Source organism: Cheilinus undulatus, linkage group 11, assembly GCF_018320785.1.
Source record: "Cheilinus undulatus linkage group 11, ASM1832078v1, whole genome shotgun sequence".
Classification (NCBI taxonomy): Eukaryota; Metazoa; Chordata; class Actinopteri; order Labriformes; family Labridae; genus Cheilinus; species Cheilinus undulatus.
In genome coordinates, this window is record NC_054875.1 from 1,863,990 (window position 1) to 1,891,781 (window position 27,792).

Genomic DNA, 27,792 nt, shown 5'->3' on the forward strand with positions numbered 1-27,792 from the left:
TCCAGCAGTTTGTGCAGAAAAGCTGCAGCGCTGTGCTGCTTGATCTTCATGTGGAGCCTCAGATTCACGGCTTACATTAACGTTCATGTGTAACCTTCATGTTTGAAATATTCTACGAGGTTCTCTCAGGATGAATTTTTCAGTGTTGTTCTCCTGTTTGGACACCTCTAACCTCCTCTGACAGATTTAACCTCACCCTGGAGTTAAGCCCACAAACCGCTGCTTCTGTTTGAGCACTTCTCATAAAAGTACAGTAGGAACACTTTTCAAAGATTTAGCTGCCTTCCCAGGAGGTTTCCCACTCACACAGCCGGCTCCAGCTCCAGAGCAAACAGTCTCCTTTTAGAGGAGCGGCAGGGGAGCGTGAGCCGAGCGTGGCCTCGTTCCCTGCCTCCTCATGCGTGAGCGAATCGTGTTCAGCCGGAGTGTGTTCACGTTGAAACGAGTCTCTTTGGTCGCAGTTTGATTAGATTTAACCGCTCGCTACACTGGTGAAATCAAATGAGCATGCAGTCTGACAACAGAGCGAAGTACAAGGTCCAAAACACAACAAGACAACAAGACAGTGTTGCAGAAAAGCTGGGACAACACTTCCTGGTTGTGACTGGAGAGAAGCCAGATCCTGGAGAGACGAAGGCTGAAGTGTCAAGACTACGCTGTCTGTATAACCCGGCTGTTTCATGGTCGTTCACATTAGAGCCCAAGTGTGGTTCTGGAAGGAGGAATCCCACTGATTTTCTCCATAGAAGATTTGATATTGGCCAAGATGTCACAACCATCCAGAGGTAGACTTAGCATGATCTCCCTGAGTATGAAACAATGATTATCCTCCTGTAGAAGACTCCGTTTTTTTCTACAACCGTGTCAGAAGTAAAGCATGATTTATTCCTGATCTTGGAGCAAGACTACACTACTCACAATCCTAGAGAGTCAAAGCAAAGTGTCTGAAGCCCGCTGTTCCCATAGAAATATCCACCAATCCTGTGCACTTTGGTTGTTGGCTGCTGTCTTTTTAAGCTAACATGGTGAGGAGACTGTTGCATAGATCCATAGTGAGGATCTGTTTCACATCTCTCAAAGAAACAGCCCATAACCTGTGTGTGGAAGGACAGAACCTTTCAAAATAAATGTCAGAGGAAGATTGGATAAGTGTTCTGTCTGTCACATTCATTACTGACCAATCAGAGAGACAAGACATGATGTTGTGGTGATGTTGGGCAGCCCTGGTGAGTGAACTACTTACCATGGTAGACCAGTAGGGGTGTAACGAGATCTTGTGAGATTAAAACACCACGAGATTTCTTGTTGCGGAAAAATCGACCTCGCGGGATCAATGTTGTGCAGACACTTGGAGCAGCAGCTGTCCTTACAGAAGACAATACCAAACTGGAAGTTATAAAAGATCACAAAGATGCCCTGGACACTTTAAACTGTTGGTGAGAGAGCTAATGAAAAACAAAGCTGATCCTGCATTCAACCTCCCGACCCGTCGCGTGCGCAACTTGAGCCACACAAGATCCGCCTATAAATCATAATAACTCTGTTACCTCAGACTGTTGCTCTATTTCACCATTTTTTGCCACTTTAAGCCCATTTAAGCTACCGTTTGCCATTAGAAACCACTTGTTTCCTCCTTTTTTTGCCCATTTTTGACACTTCTTGTTGACACTTTTTCCCATTTTTGCCCTTTTCACTGTTTTTTCACCACTTTTCACCCATTTAAGCTACCTTTTGCCATTAAATACTTCTTGTTTCCACTTTTTTTCCACTTCTTTGTAAATTTTTACCCACTTTTATACCATTTTTGTCTCTTCACTGTTTTTGTCCCATTTAAGCTACCTTTTGCCAGTGAATATCACTTGTTTCCTTTTTCTTTGTCCTATTTCGACACTCTTGACTGCTTTTTGCCCATTGTAGTCACTTTTTTCTCTTTTTTTGCCCCTTCTTTGCCACTTTTGGACCATTTTTGCCACCTTTAACTTATTTTTATTGCTACTTTAAGACATTTTTGCCATTTTTACCGCTTAGATTGTGGCTCTTGCAAAGTCATTTTTAAACCCGTTGGCTCTTGAAATGAGTAACACTGATGTAGGTGGATTAGAATTGAAATCTGAGAGAGCATAAATTAAAGCGGAATAAACCTTTAAAATCTGAACTGTATAAGAAAGCTTTGGTTAGACATAAAAGTCTGAACTTTGTGAAGTCACAGTTCCCCACGGTTTGGATTTTTTTCCCCTTAAATGTTGAATGGATTGGGACATGTTGTTGATTTTCGACCCTCCAGGCCACCGTATACAAACACCTGTCTGCCGTCTTCTTCTCTCCTTACCCCCTCTCTGTGTGGAGAGTCTGAAGTCCTGACACTTCCACTGTTAATGTCAGTGAAGTGAAGGGCGGCGGGGTTCAGGGGTTCTCTGCAGCTGCAGCCATAGCAGCAGACGCTAATGTTAGCGGGCAGACCGTGCTGCCTGTGAGAGGTTGTGTACTTCAGCTCTGACAGCGTGAGCAGGATGAGCCTCTTAAATCGGTGTCAGGAGGAATGTTTCCAGCTCCGCGCCATCCTGACCTGAAGTCTGCAGAGTCAGGACGCTCTCACCGCTACCAAAGTTGGACAGCAGCTCATTTCACGGCCAACTGCCTCCTCTCAGAGTGCAGATCTGTTAGCTCTGTTTCAGCCGCCGGGCATGAGGCGCTGCAATCAGCCTGCAGCTACACAAACCACTCCTCTGAAATCAATAAAAAGCTGCTCCACAGCCGTGATGCATTTATGTTACATCACTTTCTTATTGCATTATTTGAAGATCTTTACAGTCCATATTAATAAACATGAATTAGACCTGATTTCAGTTCAGTGAATCAGGATCAATTACAGAAAATGTCTGCAGTCTGTGTGGAGGGTAGAGGGTAGAAATGCAACAGTCATCTCCCATTAATATTTAGCATTTTGGTTGTAAAGCAGGGGTGTCAGACTCAGTCACTGCAGGGGCCGGATTCTGAACTTGGGTCTAACTTGAGGGCCTAACAGGGTCAGTATTAAACCATAAAATGTCAACCTTATTTCACCAGAAATGAATTATGAGGGTAAAAAAACTTGGCAGTGATGATAAATGATTTTGTGATTAAAAGGTGAGCATGATTAGTTAAAACTCAAAATCTGAGATTCAAACTTATAAGTTTAAAAGGTAAAAGCATGACATTTAAAGTCAAAATAATGTTTTTAAAAGGCAAAATATGAGATAGAATACTGAAACCATGAATTTTAAAAGTCAAAAACTGAGATGAAATTCAAAATCAAGATTTTTAACAGTCAGAATGAGACTGATATATTTCAAATGTCAAAATATGAAATAAAATTAAAAATCATGAGTTTTTAAAGTAAAAAATGAGATAAAAGTCAAAGTTAGAAGCTAATAAAGGTAAAAACATGAGATAAAAGTCAAAATGTTGACTTTAAAAGGTCAAAATAAGATTTAAAGTTTAAAATTAATAATCTAAACGTTACAACTATGAGATTAATAGTCAAAGTTATGAGATGTAAAGGTTAAAATATAAAATATAAAGTCAAAATCATAACTTTTAGTCATAACTGTGAGAAGCAAAATTGAAAATACACATCAGCGGTACTCAACCTTACACTGAACCGCACTGATAAATGATTTTGCGATTAAAAGGTGAACATGAGTTTAAAACTCAAAATCTGAGATTCAAACTCATAAGTTTAAAAGGTAAAAGCATGACATTTGAAGTCAAAATAATGTTTTTAAAAGGCAAAATATGAAAAAAAAAATACTGGAACCATAAATTTTAAAGGTCAAAAACTGAGATGAAATTCAAAATCATGATTTTTAACAGTCAAAATATGAGGTAGATATCAAAATTATGAGTTTCAAATGTCAAAATATGAAATAAAATTAAAAATCATGAGTTTTTAAGGTACAAAAATGAGATCAAAGTTAAATTTAGGAGTTTAAAAAGGTCAAAATGTGACATAAAAGTCAAAATCATGATTTTAAAAGGTCAAAAAACTGAGATAAAATTAAAAATTATACGTTTTAAAGGTAAAAACACAGATAAAAGTTAAAGTTAGGAGTAAATAAAGGTCATAATATGAGGCAATAATGAGTAATAATTCAATATAATTAAAACTGTGCTGGCTGAAGTGTGAAATGTGTTCATCACAGCCCCATCAGTAGGAATGTGATCGTAAATCTTTACAGTTGATAATGCTGTAGGATCGAGGTGTAATGGTTTAACAAGTTACCGTGTTAAATGGTGACTTTTCAGCTTAAAGTGTGCATGGCTGCAGAAGTCACAGCACACTGTTAAAACACCAAACACTTCCTGTACTGGCTCTTTAAGTTTTCGATTACCGTTTCTGTCCCATAGAGGTGTAGTCACCAGTTAACATGGTAACTCATTAAACCGTAACACCGCTCTCTGAGGTGAAACTCTGACATTTGATCACGTTATGTTGATAGTTCGTGCCTGTCAGCGCTGGCTGATGTTTGACTTGGCTTTATTCCGTCTCTGTACGATGCGAGTTTGTGCATACGAACCGTTCTGCAGCAGGCTGTTACTTAAGTTTAGCATGGTTAACATTACCAACACTGAGAGATAGTGCTGCTAATGCTAACGGCCTGGCTAATGAGCCATACATCTGCATCAGCATCAGTGACTGAGAGCAAATGGAGGAAAACACTTTCAGCTCAGCATGTGATTAAACCTACGTTTGAAAACGTTCAGAATAGTAGACGTTAATTTGTGCTAGTCTGACGGGAATCGATTTTTCTGCAGCACCTCAGGAGAAAACAGGCGCGTTGTGTCGTCGGGTTCCTGCAGATCCTTGAAAAGTGTTCAGTCTTAAATTGCACATTTGATATTTAAGGCTTTAAAGCCTGACTTTGTACCAGTGAGAGGTTTTACATTTTAGAAAGCACTGTGACTCTAACATGTCCTTGTCCAGTCTTTGTTTGATTTTAAGCAGCTCTCTCCATAAATTGTTGCATTGATGTTCTCCAGATTTCTGAGAATTGAAAGAGTATTGGATGTTCTCAATTTCCTCAGGGAGGACCTCCAGACCCCTGTCTGGTTTTATCTGGCTCACTGCGGTTAAATAAACTCTGTGCTGTTGTAAAACACCAGTCCAGCTCTCTAACATCTGTCTATCACTATGGGACGCTTGTCTTTGCAAACAGAAACTGTTAAATGTTGAATGAGGTTTGTTTTTCCAGCCGCTCGTCCTCACTGGTTCTCTTTAGAACGGTGTGGGCTGTGTTAGCCGGGCTCATTGAGTCCATGTGACAGCTCAGAGCTCGGTTAAATTACATGTGCTGTGTGGTCAGTGTAGAAGTGGACATGTAGCATCTTTGTAATCCAGCGGTACCACTGTATTAATCCGACTAGATTCACTTCATGTGGTTGCACAGAGAACGTGATCTCCAGCTGTGTTTGTGTTTGTGTTTGTGTGAGAGAGAGATCCGGCTGCACGTGGGATCAATAAGCAGCTCGTGGTTCAGAGTGAGTCCGTGCACACTGGTGTGGCTGCACTATTGACTCCAAAAGGCTGATTGTAGTAAAGGATCAATGCTGACATTTTATGTCATCATTGTGCTGATAGAAATGAATAGATAAAAAAATAGATTAATATAGCTGTGAGGCAAGTTAATGTCATAATGCAGGGGTGTCAAACTCAAGGCCCGGGGGCCAAATCCAGCCCGTGGTGCAGTTCTACCCGGCCCACCAGATCATATGATATTTTATTCTAACTGGCCCACCGTCTGACACTGTACAGACATTTTTATGTAGCCTAGTTCATCTCATTTAACAACACAATAACCCATCAACTCACTGTTTCATTTCAACTATGGGTAGATTGATTATCAGATCCCTGGCTTTAGATTGTGGCTCTTGCAGAAGTATTTTTAAGACAATGTGACTCCTGGGTAGAATAAGTTTGAGTTCTGCTGATCTATATTTTCAATTCTGCATCTCATATTTATGACTGAAAGTTATGATTCTGACTTTTTGTTTCACATTTCAACCTTTACATCTCATAGCTTTGACTTTTATCCCATATTTATACCTTTAAGAGAAAAATTTTAATCTTGAAATCCTATTTTGACCTTTTGAACTCCTAACTTTGACCTTTATCTCATTTTTTTTTACCTTTAAAACTTCTGATTTTTGATTTTATTTCATATTTTGACATTTGAAACTCATGATTTTGATGTTTACCTCATATTTTGACTGTTAAAGAGTTTTTATCATGCTCACCTTTTAATTGCAAAATCATTTATCATCAGTGCCTAGTTTTTTACCTCCATAATTCATTTCTGGTGAAAACGAGGTTGACATTTTATGGGTAAATATCGATCCTGTTAGGCCCTCAGGTTAGACCCAAGTTCAGAATCCGGCCCCTGCTCTGTCGTAATGCCATAATGGCATCATGTGCCTTTAGATATTGGAAATGCACATTTTTGTTTAGGAGAGGAGTTGCATAAAATGTTTACATTTTCATAAACGAATGACTACTTGGACACTTACAAATCATTTTTGATCCCTGATATTGCTTGATTTTGCTCTACATACCATATTTCTTTGTTGAAGAGAAAAATAAGGGTATGCTGGATTTATTAGAAATAAATCAATATCAAATATAACAAAACTCTTTTATGTTAATCTTTGCAATGATGGAATAAATTAGAGATGCTTTAACAGCGCTGATGTTAAACATGCAGTAAAATCAGTACAATTCTCCATCCTCCAGTCCCTGGCTGGTTTTCCTCTCTGTGTCCACAGGGCAGGTTAACAGAAGGGTCAAAGGTCATGACAGTGCTGGCCATTTTTTCAGCCACTTTGCATTTCCCAATGATGTTGCTGTTTGAAACCCTGTTGTATTTCACAAAGATTTTTTTCTAACAAACGTGCATTTTACTCAAACATTCAGATGGAATCATGACATAGTTTTATTTTTTGCATGCACACACGTGCACATGCACATGCAGCAGTGCTGTGCAGTTGGTTGATTCGGTCCTGAGCATGAATCCGATAGCAGAGGAGCAGGGCTGCACTGCATTAACAATACCCCGGGGGCGGGCTCTCTGCAGCGGGACCTGAGCCGGGTCAAATCGATGCTCAATTAGAGCAATCCATCACTGCTGGTTCTGTTTGCATTCCCTCCTTACCCAGCACACATCCAGGATGTGGTGCATTCAGGACGCAGAGGTCAAGATGGGATTAAAATGTTTACGTAGCGCTGTCACCTCTCCGTGGTTTGGGGTTTTCTGCTGGGTTTAATCACATGAAGCTCAGATTCTCTCCATCCTTCCTTGTCACTTAGTTTCTAAAAAGGTTTTTGCAGCAAATTTTTACCAGTAAAACAAAGGGATACCAGGATTTAACTTCATTCTGATTCTAGTTGAGATAAGACATTTCAAACTAGAAGTTGTCGGCATCCGTACTGGACAGGTTTTCGTTTTCAGTCTTGCGAAACTGCAGCCAAACTGTTACACGCAGTCTAAACTGCACAAAAACATGACTGCAATGTTTTCATCTTAAAATGTCTCTAATGTCAGTTTAGACAGTCTGCAGGTTTACCTACATTTTTGATGCTTTCTCTAAGCAAGCCTAAAGAAATGACAGTTAGAGTCATGCCTATCTGTTCGTCATTTATATGTAAAGCTCAAAACTAGCACTGACAACAGCCCTGCTATCTCACATGTGCACATGCATCACCAAAAGACACCAGCTCGCAGATTAATAATACATATCCTCATCTTATGTTACTTCCAACAGATAGCTTATTGTGCTGATCTTGACTTGTATTGTATTTTGTCTTGAAGGAGGGGTTATTTTTATATTATTCTCATGTTCAGTATGAATGTAAAATAAAAAAGGGAAAGTGGGATTTTTTTTCAGACTATTCTAAAAAAAATGTCACTTGAATTATTGCACAATATGTACTGCACGTCTCTGCTGCAAGAAGGAGTTGTAAACTGGTGTTTTGGCACAAATTTCAGGTTAAAGAATTATTGCACCTTCTGCGATTTAGGCCATATTTGATTTAATCTAATTTCTGATTAATTTTCCAGCCCTAGGGGGCTGGTGTGCCGTGAATATCGGAGGGGATCAGTTCCTATAAAGACTATGACTGCTACTGTAAATGTGTGCAACTGAACCCATCCATCCATCCATTTTCTATACCGCTTATCCCATTCGGGGTCACGGTGGGGGCTGAAGCCTATCCTAGCTGTCATTTAGCGAGAGGCGGGGTACATCCTGTACTGGTCACCAGTCAGTCTCAGGGCTGACATATAGAGACAGACAACCAGGCACGCTCACACTCACACCTATGCCCAATTTTCAGAGTCACCAGTTAACCTACTGAGCATGTTTTTGGTGGTGGGAGGAAGCCGGAGCACCCGGAGAGAACCCATGCGTGTACGGGAGAAAATGCAAACTCTGCACAGAAAGGCCCTGACTGCGAGGCAAACCAGGGACCTTCTTGCTGTGAAGTAACAGAACTCCTGCAGCGTGCACCCAGCTTTTGAAATTTCATGTCCTCGTTCACTAGTATTTTTGACTTTCCATTTTCAGTCAAATGGCACTGACATAAGTGGACTCCTTAGTGTGAAATCTGATCAGGTAGACCTGCTGATAATCCCATGTTTGTTTTCTTTTTGACATCTCTTCACTCTTTATGCCAAACTGCCCTGGATTAACCGCCGTCAGCTGTTATCATCCGTTGTCTCGTAGCCAAGAAGAAGTGATAGAGTGAGGTTGTCAGAAAGTTGGGATAAATGCCAGAAAAGTGTGTTGCAAATACCAAAAGCTCAAGGGGACGTCCTTAAATGCCTTCAAAAGGATTTAAAGCCAAAAATCTTCACTTGTAAGAAGCTGCTGTCACCAGAATATTCAACATGTCTGCATAAATATATGCATAACAGCTGATTTTCTTTTGATTGATGAATTTTTACAGGTTGAATCATTTTAAATGTTATTTTTTTTGCAGCTCTTACAGGAAAATGTCCCTGAAGAGCGGCTCAGTTTGCTGTCGTGTTTTGAAATATGATGGCTTGAACTTTACTGAGGCCAAAAGTTGAGCATGAATCTCGTGTTCAGCTGCAGATATGTTGACCGTCATGTGTGTCTGTGATGGGCTAACCCTGTTTAGAGCCGTGCGTGCTGCGTTGGCCTGATTTCCTGGATGCATGCTGCGGGAAATTGTTTGATAGGATGTGACAGACATTTGATAATTGACAATATGGCCACATAGGGTGGAACAGCAGCCCAGGGGTATGTGGCGGTCCACACCAGCCAGACCAGGGCTCATTACTATTAGCTTCCCATGGAGGAGCTGTCAAATTCTGCCCCTGAAACGATGACAAGGACACGCAGAGGCTCGACTTTTGGCAGGTCTCGTTAAAGTCAATCTCTCTCCGGCTGTCGTTTCTTCCCTGGAAGGTGTCAGAGAGTTCCTGTTGAATTTTAGTCATGTTATAAATTCTCAAATCTGAAAAAAGCTGCTAGTTTTATTGATTCTCTCCTTGTTATTGCTCTGCCGAGTCTGCAGTGTGAAGTGTAAATCTGTTAAAAGGCTTTTTGTGGAGAAATTGCCTCTCGCTGTCATTTATCTCTTCCTCTCATGAGACGAGAAAAACGCCGTCTGCAGTGACAGGCACGTCTACTGTTGATGCTCTCCACTGCTGTGTGTTCATGGGAGTAAATAAGTGGGTTTTGCATGAGAGCCAGGATGGAATTTTGAGGAAATACACACACAAACACACATTTTGGAAGAAGTGTGGGTCGTCTGTCTCACACTCTTTGTCAGTGCACACTCCAGCGGTTTCCTTTCTGACAACTTTCCAACCCTTTCTCTCTCTTCTCTCTTGCCTCCAGTGGAGAAATGTATGAGCTCCATGCAGATGGGGACCCAGATGGTGAAGCTCCGCGGCGGCTCCAAGGGACTGGTGCGCTTCTTCTTCCTGGATGAACACAAGTCGTGCATCCGCTGGAGGCCGTCGCGCAAGAATGAGAAGGCCAAGAGTGAGTTTGTTTCTGCTTTTCTTTACAGTCGCAGTGTTTAAATGTGGAATGCAGCTGGGTTTGAGTGTGTTTATGGCTCAGAGTGATGGGAAGCCATTTAAGCCATATGCTCTGTGAGAGGAGGGGGCTCATGGCATGGTTACAGGCATCCCATCAGCACAATTTCACATCCTGTCCAATCCACTGAGGTTTGACTGTTAAATTCTTTTGGGACTTTGTGTTTACTAGGGATGCACCTCTGCATCCCCCTAGATTGCCTGTCAGCAAACAATGAAGCATGAGCTAACAAGGATCTGTCCCTCCAGAGACTGGAAACGGTGTCTGGGGGGCCTTAAAGAATGAAAAGTTGATCTATCAATTTTGCTAAAATTTAAAAAGTATCAAAAAGTCTTAGACTATCAGGTCTTTAGTAGCTTTTTTAAATTTTATGTTTCCACATGAGGCTATAAATGATTTTGCTCAGAGCGTTTGTGTTCTAGGCCACTGAGGTGTCAGAGCGTACTCAGAGCTCCGCTGCATCTACAGCAAGTGATGTGTGTGAGCAGATGGCGAGTAAATCCTAGTTTTTTGGTGCAGTGGTTGGAGGAGTCAAAGTTAGAGCCACGATTACTGAACCTGGAAACGTTCTGCACAGTGAAGCTTGTGCCGAGTTTCATTCCAGAACAGACGATGCTAATGTTAGCACTGCTAGCATTTGTGGTATGGCAAAAGGCAACATCTAGCTCAGCGTTACTCAACCTTGCTCTTCCAAAGAGCCACATTGTTGAAAAATATCTTCGCAAGAGCCACAATCTAAGTGGTGAAAAGTGGCAAAAATGGGTTCAAGTGGCAATGAAATAAATGAAAGGTGGCAAAAATGATCAAAAAGCAGCAAAAAATGAGGGTGAAAGGGGCAAAAAAGCATACATGAGAAAGTGGATGCAAAATCACAAAAATTAAGTTACAGGTGGCCAAAAAGCTGTAAAAATGAGTGAAAAGTGACTAAAATGGGCAAAAAAGCTGTAAAAAGGAGGGAAAAATGGGGAAACATTCGCAGTTAATGGCAAAAGGCAGCTTAAATGGGTGAGAAATTGCAAAGAAGCAGGATAAAAGTGGCTAAAACTAATGGAAACATGGGATAAAAGTGGCAATAATGGTCAAAAAGTTGCTACAAGAAGTGGTGAAAATGGGCCAAAAGCAACAAAAGTGGAAAAAATGTAAAAAAAAAAAAAAAAAAAAAAAAAAGGATAAAAAATTGCATATAAGGGCAATAGAAATAGAAAAAAATGAAGGGTGACTATTAAGTTTGACTATTAAAACCTACTGTATAAGTGTGGGAGACAAACTGATTTACTTCATGATTTATGGGTAATTTCTGAGGTCAAAATTTCCATTTTTAAGGCTTTCTAGGGAATAATATTTCAAATTAAGATATAAAAAGAGCCACAAATCATCACTAAAGAGCCACATGTTGATATCACTGATCTAACTAGTTTATGATTCATTCTGGGAGCGATTTCAGTGAAAAGAAATCTCCATTAGTGAGCTTTTCCAGGCCGAGAAGACTTGGATATTTTCCCCATGGAACTGGGATGTGCTACCTCGGCCTCTCTTGAGGACTCTGCCAAACCAAACAGACTGCAGGCAAGCTAAACATTCACCCTAGGATTGGAGTTGTCCCAGGCTAGGATGGAATCCTATCAGTTTATTCAGGGTTATAATAATACATCATGTCAGTCAGGTAATTCAGTTGCATCTGTAGTAAAAACATTACGTGGCCTTTGTCAGAGGACTAATAGCTGAAAATAGCTATATTTAAAAAAATATAAAATTTAGAAATGAGAAAAGTCAAAGCAGTCGAATGACGAAGAAACTGAATTTTTAAAAGTTTAAACGGTGTCGATACGATAAAGTATGAAGGAGGAAATAGCCGGCATGGAAGGATAATAATAAACAAATGGCCAGCACTATTATCAATAGTGTGGATGCTCAGCATCCCCACTGAGCAGGGCTGATCGATTTGGAAAATAATCTAATTGTGACTTTTCCCACCAACATTACGATTGTGATTTAATACGCGATAATTCCTTAACTTTCTTTTATTCCATCTAGGGCTGAACAATTCTTTAAAAATATCGCATTCTGATGATTTTGACTTGTGTTGCCAATTGCATATGAAATGTTGCATCAAAGGGGTTTTGTCATTCTCAAAATTAATTTAAAAAAATGTACAAAAATTAAGAAAGTAGGATTTTTTGTTGACTATTATTGATATGTCATACATAACATTTCTGCTGCAAAAAACGTTTAAAACTTGTATTTTAACACAAATTTCTGGTCAAAGAAATATTCCACCTAATGCGATTTTAAAATTGCAGCAGGCCATATTGCGATCTAATGTCATTTTTGATGAATTGCCCAGCCCTAGATAAAACAGCAACAGCTACAGAGCAATGAACATTTCAGAACAGCTTCCTTGTCATTTGTAGTATCTTGGGTTGCCTTGGCGCTGGGAGGATTCACAGCCCGTTGCAGACGTTCCCTTCCAGTCCCCCCCCCCCACCCCCCCCCACCACCACCACCACCCCACCACCACCACCACCACACTGGTCTTTGTCTTTATGTTGGACAGCATTTTAATTCTGTCTGATGTAATCCATGCTCCTGTCCTCTCCCTCGGGCTGAGGTGTTTTAGTTTTGGACACTCTCCCTTAACAGTATCTACATAAAAACACACACTGTCCCGCCATATTTATTTTGATTTTAGGATAAATAAAGCAGAGGGGCGTTTTCGCAGCTCTCAGTGTGTCTGGGCGTCTCGTGGGGGCTTAGAGGCTCAGTTTCCTGTTGCTCTCCCTCCTCTGTAGACCGGGATCTAATAAGCTTCTTAAGTCGACTTAATTATTCATCAGCTTTAATCTGCCCAAACACTGTCTTAACCACACACACGTGCCACTAAAGGAAAATGACACACACTCTTTACTGGGCGGTCGGGCTGGGTAGAGCTTTTGGTCTTTCTAGAAAATTCAGAATCATATCACATGTGGTGTCCTAACTCTTAAACCTCGACTGTCAGCTGAGCAAAACAAGGATTATAAGCTTCTTTGACACTTCAGAGAGAGGGCGGGACTTCCTGTTTCCTAATCCAGACCCCGCACACATCTGATAAATGGAGATTTCTAGAAATCTAAGGAGAGATCACATGCTGTCTCATCTTCTTTCAAAATTTGTATTTGTTGTTTGGAGGGGACATATAGAAGCGCTTTCCCTAACCCCTGACCCCTAACCCTAAACCTAACCCTGTGTTCAACATTTCTAAACGGCCTTCCTCACAACGCTCCCTTTAAATGTATTTCTGAAGATCAGCTGAGCTGCTCCTTTCCCCACCCCTCCTTTCCTACTTCTGCACACTTAAACTGGTTTAAGGTTGAACAAACAAATAAATAAACTTCATTTCCTACGACACACTTTAAAAGTTTAAAGAAAGAGGATGAACAAAGAATAAGACTTCGGCAGACATACAGAGCTGTGCATAAGTTTGAGGCATGTTTGGACCAAAAAAGGAGGCCTCAGTAAGGCTCAGGTTAGCAAGTAAGCTGCCTGAGGCCAAGGGGGATTTACACAACCCTGGTCCTGCTCTGGATGTCTTTTCATATTACCAGGGGCATGGGGAAACAATCTGTTAAAAAAAAAAAAAAAAAAAAAAAGTCCAAACCTTTACGGGGGTGTCGGGGTGGGAGTGGAGAGTAAGCACGGCCTAGGGCTCCACCTGGGCAAGTAGCAGAGGGCCCTGCAACTGCTGGTGGTCTCTGGGCGTAACACCAGGGGTGAAGGGCCCAGACAAAAGAAATCTGCCCGCCCTCTGCCCCCTCTCCAGCCCAGGGGTTGAGGCACATTGTGCATGTGGTAAATCCTTAGCGATAGACATGCCTAAACTAATGCACATGACTGCCAGTTGGTCCTGCCTAAACTCTATAAACATATTCATACATTTATATTATATTTTGTGAGAACAACAGGCTGACTGTTGCAGCATTGCAGGCGTGTCGTACCGTCGTGGTGAAGAGGAAGCTGAGCTGGAAGGCAAGACTCTCAATTTACTGGTCAATCTTGGCTTCAACCCTCACCTATGGTCATGAACTTTGGGGAACGACCAAAAGAATGAGTCCCTTCCCCAGGGGGTCGTCTGGGCTCAGCCTGCGAGACGGGTGAGCAGTTTGGACATCAGCTGCTGCTCCTTCACTTGGAAAAGAGCCAATATCGGGGGTTTCGGGCATCAGGATGCCTCCTAGTCCCCTCCCTGTGGAGGTCTTCCAGGCAAGTCCAAGTGGAGGGAGACCCCGGGTAGACTAGGGCTGGGCGATTTGGGAAAATAATCGAATTGCGATTTTTTTCCCCAATATTGCAATTGCGATTTAATATGCGATTATTCCTGAAATTTCTTGTATCTCTGAACAATTCTTTAAAATCTAATTCTGATGATTTTGACTCGTATTGCAAATTGGATATCAATTGTTGCATTCAAGGGTTTTTATGTCATTCTTATAGTTCATAAGAAACAAGTACAAAATTGAAGAGGATAGGATTTTTTGCAGACTACTCTGAAAAATGGCACCTGAATGATTGCATATGTCATATGTAACATCTCAGCTGTAAAAAAAAAAGTTTAAAACTGCTATTTTGACTCAAATTTCTAGTCAAAGAAATATTGCACCTTCTGCGATTTGAAAATTGCAGCAGGCCATAATGCGATTTAATGCCATATTTGATTAATTGCCCAGCCCTAGGGTAGACCCAGGACTCACAGGAGGGACTATACATCTCATCTGGCCTGGAAACACCTCAGAAATCCCCAGGAAGAGTTGGAAAATATTGCTAGGGAGAGGAAAGTCAGGGTGGACTAACCCGACCCTGGATAAGCAGAAGAAAACGAATGGATGGACAGATATTTGTGCAGTATATTGATTGTAGTTTGATGACCTGTCTTGCATCCTAGTCCTTGAGATTGATCAAGCAGTCAGTCGTTGAAATGTTGGCAAAAATACAAGTTGTTACCAATTCCAGCCACTTTACTCTTCAGTCTTCTGAATGAAACAGTGTTCTTAAAACCCCCTAAAAGTCAAACAAAAACAGAGATGGTATTTTTTAACTGAACTTTTAGGGGATCAGTGTAAGATTAGAGAAGACATGGAAAGAAGGGAAAGAAATCAAAACTGAATGAGACATCAACTTCAACTCTGCAGCCCAAAACGATGGTAGAAGGAGGCGAGATTGGGAAGCTGAGTTTGGAACGAAAAGTTCACTCTCCAGTGAAGTGAACGACTTTGGAGCTGAATTTTAAAGCTTTCTGTTAGAGTAGGGCGTGAAAAAATAATGCAAATGATGGATTTGCAACATGATGTGGTGAAAGTAAACACAAGTTTTTGAATCTTTGGAGCAAGGGTGAGTGGCCTGGAAGATGAAAATGTTTGGGCACCAGAAAATATTGAGTCATCGACAGAGCAGCTTCTACTCTGAGCTCTCCTGGTGACAGTTTTCAGCTCCTGTTTGTGAGAAAAACAGTGGAGAACGTTCATAAAAGTTTGGCTGGGAAGCTGTTAGTCAAACCCATTGAGACCCATCAGATCTTCGGTTTGGTTGTTTTACACTTTGTGGGTTGGTAGATACTCTGGATATCAAAATATATATGCAGAGATAATAAAGCCATTTTGTCAAATGTCTCCTTTAAATGCCAGACGTCAGTCACCAGAGGAGGGTACAGCAGTCTACAGCCGCTTTGGCAGGATATTCCCTGGCACCCTGGTCGTTGTTCTGAGCCCCTTGAGGCTTATCACGGAGCACCCAAAAAAACAGACTGACAGGCAGGACTCTGCAGGATCCAGGTCAGCTCAGTCTGACCAGGCATCCTGGGTTTCTGGCAGGGGAGGCAACTCTTCTGGGCCAAAAAATAACCAGCAGCACAAACAGACATTTGCATTTAACAAGTGCTGGCGAACGTGCCCTGACTCCCAGAGGCTTCAAAGGTACAATATGAAGAATTTTCACACCAGTGTTTGATACATACATTTCATTATAGAATTCTTACATTAACTCACATTTTTCTACCAGTTTTCAAAGCCAGAGAAATCTTTATTTTTGTGGCTGTAGCAGAATGTTTCTGCCAACCTGACACCCAAGGTTTCTCAGCCCAAGCTGAGATGGGAAGAATACGGGAATGGCAACAATAACCATCAGGAGGCCAGAGCTGTACAGGACCAAGGTTGATGCTGAGAAGTGACCTGACCTGCCAGTGAAGGACAAGTGTGGCACCACTCCAAAAGCTTCACATGTTTAAAACGCAGAGCTGATGCTGAGGGTGTTCCCTGCTCACAATGCTTACCACAGGAAACCCTGCACTGGACTGGCTTTGTTCTGAGAATGAGTGCTGCCGTGCAACAAAGAAGACAGCCTTGGACACAGGACCTTAGAAATGTTTTATTAGTAGCAAAACATCCAGCTATTTCATGCAGAAAGATTTACAGCCAGAAAAAAACAGAGTGGAGGAGGGGAAGCTTTAGTCTATAAAGGAGGAGGTTGGGGTGGAGGAGGGGGAGCTTAGTCTATAAAGGAGTTGGCTGGGGTGGAGGAGGTGGAGCTTTAGTCTATAAAGGAGGAGGCTGGGGTAGAGGAGGGGGAGCTTAGTCTATAAAGGAGTCGGCTGGGGTGGAGGAGGTGGAGCTTTAGTCTATAAAGGAGGAGGCTGGGGTGGAGGAGGGGGAGTTTAGTCTATAAGGGAGGAGGCTGGGGTGGAGGAGGTGGGTCTTAAGTCTATAAAGGAGGAGGTTGGGGTGGAGGAGGTGGGGCTTAAGTCTTTAAAGGAGGAGGCTGGGGTGGAGGAGGTGGAGCTTTAGTCTATAAAGGAGGAAGCTGGGCTGGAGGAGGTGGAGCTTTATGCTGTAAAAGAGGAGGCTGGGGTGGAGGAGGTGGATCTTAAGTCTATAAAGGAGGAGGCTGGGCTGGAGGAGGTGGAGCTTTAATCTATAAAGGAGGAAGCTGGGCTGGAGGAGGTGGAGCTTTATGCTGTAAAAGAGGAGGCTGGGGTGGAGGAGGTGAGGCTGGCTACTAGCTGATCACAAATGGGGTATGACTTTTATGAAGTTACGCTAGGCTTCATCAGTTTTGATCAGAATGAGCTAACTATTTTTGCTCATATCTCAGATGTTATGTCATATGTTTGTTAAAGGACATTATCATTTTTATGTCACTTATTTTAATTGAGAAAAACATACATAAAACACAAAAAGGGAGGACTTTTGTGAACCATCATAAAAAAATTGACACTTGAATGTTTGCATAATGTTCATAAAATCTCTGTCGCTGCAAAGAATTGTATCAAACATTAGCACTAAAATTGTATTTTGACACATTTCAAGTTAAAGAAATATTGCAACTTCGTCGATTTGAAAATTACAACAGGTCAAATTGCAATTTAATCTAATTTGCGATTGATTTCCCAGCCCTATTCTGGACTACATTTTTAAAATATATCCATTACTTTTTCCCATTTTAGAATCCTCCACAGCATTAACGATGCTCTGTAGATGGTTTCTACTTAGCCAAAGATTTAGACTCTCTTTTTAAGGCTAACAAGATGTAAATGTATTATTTTAGTGCCGAACCATGAGGTAGCTTGTAATTGGATCCCTCATGATTCATTACAAGAATTTATGGGAGACCTGGTGGCATAAATTTCTGATAATGGACCTCTTGAACGACATTATCCTGCTCATGCTGTGGTCTTTTAAAGCGCCGGGCTCTGGAGAATTCAGGATGAATGGATTACATTCACTATGAATGGTTGACTGCTGCCACTACTCTGCTCCTTATGAAGGACCAGTTCACTGAGCAGACTGGGCTGATGGTATTCACAGCTCATAGAGTCGTTCTGCTTCATGCTGTTCGGTGGATTTTAGAGCTGGTGTTTGTGAACTGGATGCTGTTTTGGAATGAGGCTCATTTGCATAGAAAGATGCCAAAATAGCCCCCAAACGTCTGCATAATGCCTGATCACAACAGCAGCAGAGAGGCTGTTTTATTCAGCTCTGTGCTGTAAACAACACCAGTTTCTCTTCTTTTATTTGAAGAGTTTTTTGTAGCCTTTTAGACGTTATTGAAAGGAAATTTGATGAAAAGCTGGAAATGTGGGGAGGGGAGGGGTGGGCAGACATGACACAGAGTGGAGGATGGGAGTCACAACTGAGGAGTTTTTCTCTTATTACTTTTATCAGTCAAGTTTCACTCAGGCAGTGACACCAGCTAACAACAGACTGGACTGAGATGAATTCCCGACTGTGGGCTGATGACATCACCAGCCTACATATTTGCCCCGCCTGCATTAAACCCAGTCTAAATCCAGAATTCAGTCCCATGTAGATCTCAGTGTTTCCACGTTTACAGAAACCAGATTCCAACATTTCTAGAGTGTTCCAGAGCTTGCAGCATGGAAATGCATAGAAAATTGCTGACTGGAGTGCATTCAGAGCCAGATTGCTGGCCGTGAATGCAGCATGGACGTGCTGACAGGGTCTTTGAGGCCGTCTGTTGATTGGGTCGTGATATTTAGACTGTACAAGTGAAATATCTGACACTGACCACCTGTCGTCATCATCCTGGAGCCGAGCCGTCAGCAGCTTGTCACATATTCCAAACACAAGTCATGGGATTACACTGATGTAGCACACACCTGCCATCCACCTCTCCATAATGTATGAAAGTGCTGCGGCCACGGTGAGCAGAGCAACGCGTGTGGTGTCTCCAGCCACACGGGAGCACTCAGAACTCAACAGCAGCACGCGGAGTGTCATGTTGATGGCATCTCTGACATCCAGCACATCGTATATATTCACATAAAACACACGTTTCTATAGCCAACAGCCCAGGGGAGCTCAGCTCCATCCCTGCATTATGAATGAGTTTGCATGTAAATATGTTTTTTTTCCATGGATAGGACTGTGTAAAAGTAAAGACAGAGGGAGTTTCAGTTTAGGTTTTAGGGATGAACCTGCTCCAGAAGGAGAAACAGAAGTACTTATCCTGTGTTTGCTGTCATAGGGAAAGAAACTAATGAATGTCTGGAGGCTGTGACTTCCAGTAAAATGTCATTAACATCTCATAAATGTTGCATCTTAATAAACCGAGCTCTCGGGGCATTGCACGACTGTTTTTAATCCTTCAAATCATAAAGACTGAAATCAGATAGAAGAATTTCCCGCTAAACTCTCCCTGTGCCCATGACAATTAATTCACAGCTCTGCCAGAGGTGGGAACTCAAATATTAAGACTGCAGACGCAGGATTTGGGTTTAACCAACTCAGTTTGGCTTTGTTTTTTAATAGGATGCATTTTTATCCGATTTCAATGCTGCACAGGGCTGCAGGATTTAAAGTCATTTCTCAACACCAGAAAAAGAAACGAATAGTTAAAGCAGTGTTACTCAACCCTGCTCAACCAAAGAGCCAAATAGTTGAAAAAGACCTCTGCAAGAGCCACAATCTAAGTGCTGAAGCAAAAACAGCTTTAAGTAGCAATAAAAATAAGTCAAAGGTGGAAAAGGTGGTCAAAAAGCAACAACAATGTGTGAAAAGGGTTGAAAACGGGGGAGGAAAAGTGGAAAAGGGGTCAGAAAGAAACACGAATGGTTGAGAAGTGACAACAAAATTACTTATAGGTGGCATAAAATGGTCCAGATGTTCCAAAAGAATGAGTGAAAAATGACTAAAATGGGCAAAACGCAGTCTAGAGTGGCAAAAATGGCAAAAAATGGGAAACAAGTGGTATTTAGTGGCAAAAGGAAGCTGGAATAATGGGTGAAAAGTGGAAAAAAATGGTGAGAAAGGGCAAAAAAGGGATAAAAGTTGCAAAAAAGTGTCAAAGTGGGCAAAAAGTTAGGAAAAAGTGATATTTTAATGGCAAAAGGTAGCTATATTGGGTGAAGAGTGGCAAATAATGGTGAAAAGTGGAAAAAATTGGGATAAAAGTGGCTAAAATGGGTAAAAACTAGAAAAAAGTAGTATTTAATGACAAAAGGTAGCTTAAATAGATGAAAATTGGGAGAAAAAATTGTGAGAAGGGGCAAAAATCAGATAAAAGTGGCAAAAAGAAGTGGCAAAAATGGGCAAAAAAGAAGAAACAAGTGGTATTTAATGGCAAAAAGCAGCTCAAATGGCTGAAATTTGAGAGAAGAAAATTGTGAAAAGGGGCAAAAATCTGATAAAAGTGGCAAGAAAGTGACTAAAATGGGCAAAAACTAGGGAAACTGTAGTATTTAATGACAAAAGGTAGCTTAAATAGATGAAAATTGGGAGAAAAAAATGGTGAAAAGGGGCAAAAATGGGATTAAATTGGCAAAAAAGTGTCAAAATGGGCAAAAAAGTAGGGAAAAAAGTGTTTTTTTATTACTAAAGGTAGCTTAAATGAGTGAAAAGTGGCAAAAAATGATGAAAAAAGGGCAAAAAAGTTTTCCTTTTTAAGGTTTTCTGGAGGAATGATATTTAAAATTAAGACATAAGAGAGCCACAAATAATCACAGAAGAGCCACAGGTTGAGTATTGCTGAGTTAAAGAATAAAAACATCAGCAGGGATGATCACAAACAGACGGAGGAAAAATAACAGCCAGAGCAGGCTGTACAGACTTTATGTCTAAAAATAGATTATCAGTAGTTTCCTTTTTAAAGTTTGAAATCCAGATGTTCTCTGTTTATGAAGACATACACATTTTCTCATTATAACACTGAGGTAATTATGTGTTTATGCATTATAGACTTCACAGTATAACCAATTGATGTCTAGATAATGTTCCTGCTCTTCTGAGGATAAACCCTGTGGTTCTCAGTCACTCTGAATGTTCTAAAGGTTTAAAGGTCGGGTATTCACACACAGCTGCTGGTCAGCGATGTCTTTAGTTCACTACTAGCTGCTGATCAAAGTGCAATTAAAAATGGCTGCTAAAATTAACATGAATATCATGATAATTTTTGGATTATTTTTATATTATCTCTCTGTTTCCTCTGCCAGTCTCCATCGACTCGATCCGTGAAGTCTGCGAGGGGAAGCAGTCAGAGATCTTCCAGCGATATGCCGAGGGCAGCTTCGACCCAAACTGCTGCTTCAGCCTGTACTACGGGGAGCACATGGAGTCCCTGGACCTGGTCTCTGGGACTGGAGAGGAAGCTCGCACCTGGATCACCGGCCTCAAATACCTGATGGCCGGAATCAGTGACGAGGACAGCCTGGCCAAGAGACAGAGGACTCGAGATCAATATCCTTCACATATCTAGTACTCTGATTATTATGATTGTAATAGTAGGCTTCAGTTTTCATTTAACATGGTTTTTATGAGATTCTGTTCCTTTCCTTAACCCCCGGTGTCATCACATGGCTGAAGCAGACCTTCACAGAGGCTGATAAGAACGGAGACGGCAGTTTGAGCATCAGCGAGGTCCTGCAGCTGCTCCACAAACTCAACGTCAACCTGCCAAGACAGAAAGTCAAGCAGATGTTCAAGGTAGGAAAACTAACAGACACGTGTGGAAGAGGCTTCTATTTAACACAGCAGGAGTCTTCATATCCAGTGGCATCTTTCACCTAATCCTCTGTTAATCTGGCCCAGTAAATCTGAGTGTTTTGAGTAATTATTTACCGTAGCTCATAATCCCAACCATTCAGCGGCTGCCACTGCCGATCTGCTGTTAAAACAACTGTTTTATAAACTTAGCACAGAGATTAGAGGCAGCACCACTTATCTGCTTACCTTTACTGCAACATTACTGCATGAGCATCATTAGCAGAGGTGAGGAAACAATGTTAATGCATGCATGTGTGCCTTTGACAGCTTCTTTTATTTTCCTTTTAAACTGTATTGACTTATTGTAAATGGCAGTGGCAACAGATCAGACCATGGGATGGAGTTTAAACCAGGATATATAAAAATACAGTGCTGTACTTTTCAAAACAGGAGGAATCAGTAACATTTGTAGCTTATCTATACTGCTATGGAGCTCACCGTCTCTGTGACGTAACGTCATTATGATATTTTAAGTTTTAAACGCTCTTTGGAAAGAGAAGGCACACACTAGACCAGTGTTACCCAACCATGCTCAACCAGAGAGACCAATTGCTAAAAAATACCTTCGCAAGAGCCACGATCTAAGTGGCAAAGAAGTGGCAAAAAATGGGTGACAATGGGCAAAGTAATATAAAATGGACACAATTGGGTGAAAATTGGAAAAAAATGGGTTAAAGTAGGAAAAAATAATTTAAAAGTGGCAAAAAGTGGCAAAGAAAGGTGACAAGGGGCAAAGTCATAAAATGGAAAAAAAATGGGTGAAAAGTGGCAAAAATGGGTGAGAAGTGACCAAAAAAAATAGTTACAGGTCGCAAAAGTGGTCAAAAAGCAGCAAAACATGGCAAAAAAGGAGTGGAAAGTGACTAAAATGGGCAAAAAGCAGCATAATGGTGGCAAAAATGGGGGAAAGTAGCATTTAAGGGGAAAAATTGCAGGATAAAAGTAGTAAAAACTGGTGAAAAGGGAATAAATGGGATAAAAGGGGGAGAATTGGGAGAAAGTGGAAAAAAGAAGTGGCAAAAATTGGTTTAAGCGGTACAAAATTGATTGAAAGTGGCAAAAAAGAGGCAACGAAATTACAAGTAAGGGCAAAAAATAAAAGTTGACAATTAAGTGTTTATAAATGAAGGCTTCTTTGTAAATGTGGGAAACAAACTGACTTGCGATAGATAATTACTGAGTTCAAATTTTTCCTTATTTAAGCTTTCCTTGGGAAATAACACTTCAAATTTACACATAAAAGAGCCACGAATCATCACAAACGAGCCACAGGTGGAGTTTCACTGCTCTAGACTATTGTCTAAACAGCGTGTTAAAAAGGAGAACACAGATGAGTTTACAAATGTACCTGCCTCAGGGAGCAGACAGATCTTTGTAGCAGTAACAGGAACATCAATAGGTGGATTTCACAATAAAATGCTGATTACAATCTCGCAGACTAACGAAGCATGTGCTTAACGGTGGTGGAGAATCCTGCCTTTAACTTACAACGTCAGCATGAATAAGAAATGATGCACTGTAAAAAAGAAAAAGTGATGAAGCTGTACGTCTCTGAGCAGTGCAGCTCATTAAGGCTGGATTTAAGGGCTGACTGGAGACCTGACTGTGTACTGGTCGCGAGTATTTGGTGTGTATATGGTGTGTATTTAGTGTGTATTTAGTGTGTATTTAGTGTGTATTTGGTGTGTATTTGGTGTGTATTTAGTGTGTATTGTTGTGTATTGTTGTGCACTCTCTGTGGCAGATTGTGAATGAGCAGTTAAGACTCTCTGGCCGACTGCTCGAGCTGCAGATGTTTGCTAACACACTCGGCTCGGCTCACAGCCCAGGATTAGCGTGCTGTCATGTTAACGCTGTTGTTTTAGCCTTCCTCCTCGCTGTCACTAAGTCCTCCTGCCTGTTAGGACTCATCCATATGGCGCTGCAGGGACACAGATGGCCTCAGATGTAAAGCAGCCTAAACACACCGGGGATCGATCCGACCCTGAGTCTGAGTCTGTGGGTATTCAAGGAGATTTGTGCCGTAGCCGTCTCTCGTCTAACCCACTTAGAGTGAGAGAGAACCTGTGGACGTTCACCTCTCTGATGATATGGAGACATGAAGTTTGGACTAATACTGCAGCTAACCTGGTGGTACTAGAGAGCAGATCACATAATTACCCTTTAATCATAATCATGTTTATAATGTTTAAAGTTCTAGTTCAGTGTCTTTATTGAGAATTGAGGCATTTCAGTTTTAAAATTGTGCATTGAGCAGTTACCATCCTGTGACCTTCCTGATGAATCTCTCTGACTACGCCGACGGTTTTAAATAAAACTTTCATAATGTGACGCTCATGACCTGATGTTTAATATGTGCCCTGGTGAAGCTGCTTTATCCACTGCTGCTCTGCGTGCCCGTACTTGTACCAGAGAGTAGACAGGGCCAGCTAAACAGCTCATTCTGCTCCGGGCTTGCTGTCAGCCGCTCATAGCGATCATAATTCACCGCTGTTTAATGGCGCACAATGCATTTGTTGGCTTTGGTCTTTCTCTAGCTAAGCTAAGATTAGCTAATCTCCCTTTTTGGCAAACAAGCGCCTTTAAAAGGCATCTGAAGCAGGCCTGTAACTGTGTCAACGCTTGCTGTCAAATCCACAGCCATTCCCATAAGATCTGGATGTGTCGTCACGTTGCACCTGCCCATGCTTCAATCACCTTCGCTCATTTGAATGGCAACACCCGGGCCAGCACAAGAAACTCTGCATGCCTTAGGGCGTTCTGTCAATAACACATCAAAATCTGATTGGCTGATGAGACTGTCACTCAACCCATACAGTAACGCCCCAGCTTCAGTTCAAGGCTTGGAATGCAACAACAGCAGAGGAGAAAATAGAACCATTCATTTTCTGGATAGAGTTCCATACTGAACATGGAACTGATTCCACACATATTCAGAAAAACCTTTCAGTTTTGAAAAATGATATCATTTGCATTTTGAACAGGGCTGTCAGTGCTAGTCTTGCTGCACACCTCTGCATCCTGTAATGTCTGTAAATCAGTGTTAATTTCATCGTCAACTAGACTGAGACTAACAAAAATAGATCTGTGATGACTAAAACTAGACTAAAACTAACAAAAATAGATCTGTGATGACTAAAACTAGACTAAAACTAACAAAAATAGATCTGTGATGACTAAAACTAGACTAAAACTAACAAAAATAGATCTGTGATGACTAAAACTAGACTGAGACTAACAAAAATAGATCTGTGATGACTAAAACTAGACTGAGACTAACAAAAATAGATCTGTGATGACTAAAACTAGACTAAAACTAGCAAAAATAGATCTGTGATGACTAAAACTAGACTGAGACTAACAAAAATAGATCTGTGATGACTAAAACTAGACTAAAACTAACAAAAATAGATCTGTGATGACTAAAACTAGACTGAGACTAACAAAAATAGATCTGTGATGACTAAAACTAGACTAAAACTAACAAAAATAGATCTGTGATGACTAAAACTAGACTAAAACTAGCAAAAATAGATCTGTGACGACTAAAACAAGACTGAGACTAACAAAAATAGATCTGTGATGACTAAAACTAGACTAAAACTAGCAAAAATAGATCTGTGATGACTAAAACAAGACTAAAAGTAGCAAAAATAGATCTGTGATGACTAAAACTAGACTAAAACTAGCAAAAATAGATCTGTGATGACTAAAACTAGACTAAAACTAGCAAAAATAGATCTGTGACGACTAAAACAAGACTGAGACTAACAAAAATAGATCTGTGATGACTAAAACAAGACTAAAAGTAGCAAAAATAGATCTGTGATGACTAAAACAAGACTAAAAGTAGCAAAAATAGATCTGTGATGACTAAAACTAGACTAAAACTAGCAAAAATAGATCTGTGATGACTAAAACAAGACTAAAACTAACAAAAATAGATCTGTGATGACTAAAACTAGACTAAAACTAACAAAAATAGATCTGTGATGACTAAAACTAGACTAAGACTAACAAAAATAGATCTGTGATGACTAAAACTAGACTAAAACTAGCAAAAATAGATCTGTGATGACTAAAACTAGACTAAAACTAACAAAAATAGATCTGTGATGACTAAAACTAGACTAAGACTAACAAAAATAGATCTGTGATGACTAAAACTAGACTAAAACTAGCAAAAATAGATCTGTGATGACTAAAACTAGACTGAGACTAACAAAAATAGATCTGTGATGACTAAAACTAGACTGAGACTAACAAAAATAGATCTGTGATGACTAAAACTAGACTGAGACTAACAAAAATAGATCTGTGATGACTAAAACTAGACTAAAACTAGCAAAAATAGATCTGTGATGACTAAAACTAGACTGAGACTAACAAAAATAGATCTGTGATGACTAAAACTAGACTGAGACTAACAAAAATAGATCTGTGATGACTAAAACTAGACTGAGACTAACAAAAATAGATCTGTGATGACTAAAACTAGACTAAAACTAACAAAAATAGATCTGTGATGACTAAAACAAGACTAAAACTAGCAAAAATAGATCTGTGATGACTAAAACTAGACTAAAACTAGCAAAAATAGATCTGTGATGACTAAAACTAGACTAAAACTAGCAAAAATAGATCTGTGACGACTAAAACAAGACTGAGACTAACAAAAATAGATCTGTGATGACTAAAACAAGACTAAAAGTAGCAAAAATAGATCTGTGATGACTAAAACAAGACTAAAAGTAGCAAAAATAGATCTGTGATGACTAAAACTAGACTAAAACTAGCAAAAATAGATCTGTGATGACTAAAACAAGACTAAAACTAACAAAAATAGATCTGTGATGACTAAAACTAGACTAAAACTAACAAAAATAGATCTGTGATGACTAAAACTAGACTAAAATGTAACGTAGTTTTCGTCAGACATTCAAAATCTGTGATATTTCTCCACTGTGGGTAAATCTGTTAAAAACCACCCATCTGTATCTATTCTGACCCTCAGCTGTAGAAAGCAGGGACCCCAGGTTTGGCAGAGAACACACTACCATGATTTGGTACCAGATTTAGGCAAGAGAATAAATGCTTGGACTAAAAGTGAGGACTAAAATGTGAGGACTTTTATGGACTGAAATGTGACTAAAGTTTGAGGTCTGAACAGCGTTTATATGTTGGAATTAGGGCTGTCACGATATCAGATTTTCCCTTCACGATTATCGTGGGCAAAAAATGTCATGATAACGATATTATCACGATATCAATAAAAATGTAAATAATAATGGGAAAATTATTCAAATTTGTCTTTAACTTTATTTAATTTGTGTTCCCTCTTTTGGCAGATGAATTGCACTCAAAATACCTGTCTAAGGAGGTACTGCAGCTGTTGTGTCATTGCGGAGGGTCATATTTATTAAAAAATGCAGAAATGATAATAGTAAGGTTTTAATTTATGCTGTAGCATGTGCTTTTAAGATTTTCAAAGTTAAAAAAAAAAAAAAACATCTGATATGGGTTTTTTCAGTTTGGTAACAAGAATGTAATTTCCATGTTGTGATCAGCAGGGTCAATCTGTTTATCAAACTCCAAGATATTTCTTTTAACATTCATCAGTAATCAGAGATAACGTACTTTTACCAAAGTTAAAGATGGGCTTTTGAGTAAACATTAGGGGCATAGACCCCACAAGCCCCCCCATGGCTCCCCCTCTGACTGATAAACTTATCCACCACACGAGATTTACATTGTCATAATGCCAAAACAGTGTCAGAAACGTAGGGTTATTAACACATTAGGAAATAATTAATTACAGACATATTTCAAGAGCAGCTGAAGCAGTTTTTTAATGAGACTTTTCCTGTTAGCTCTACTAAAAGAACTGAGTTAGAGGGCTGCATTGGGATCAGGTCTGAATTTAAATTTTGCACTAAAACAGGGCACAGTCTAATTTCTTTAAATGTGCACAGAAGCTTTAACGCTCCTCATAGCGCTGCAGACAGTATCAGCGTCTCCACTGCTCTGATGCGCGTCATGATGCACAGGAAGAGACTGGCAGAGAGATACTGAGCCATCATGCTGTTATTTGAGGGGAAATTCTTTCTATCCATAAAAATTGGCCTCTTTTCATAAAGCGTGTAATTTACGGACAAGGACAGGGACA

At 40.4% G+C, this 27,792-nt stretch overlaps 1 protein-coding gene across 4 annotated transcripts in view; it reads left to right on the top strand.

The window, feature by feature from the left end:
• The window catches only part of plch2a (phospholipase C, eta 2a), a 121,034-nt gene that overhangs the window by 21,018 nt on the left and 72,224 nt on the right, over positions 1-27,792 (top strand). For all 4 annotated transcript variants that reach the window (XM_041800039.1, XM_041800041.1, XM_041800042.1 and 1 more), the window contains exons 2-4: positions 9,898-10,044; positions 21,077-21,320; positions 21,437-21,566. In XM_041800039.1, the coding sequence (XP_041655973.1) occupies positions 9,898-10,044; positions 21,077-21,320; positions 21,437-21,566 (521 nt within the window). The remainder of the gene's footprint in view (positions 1-9,897; positions 10,045-21,076; positions 21,321-21,436; positions 21,567-27,792) is intronic.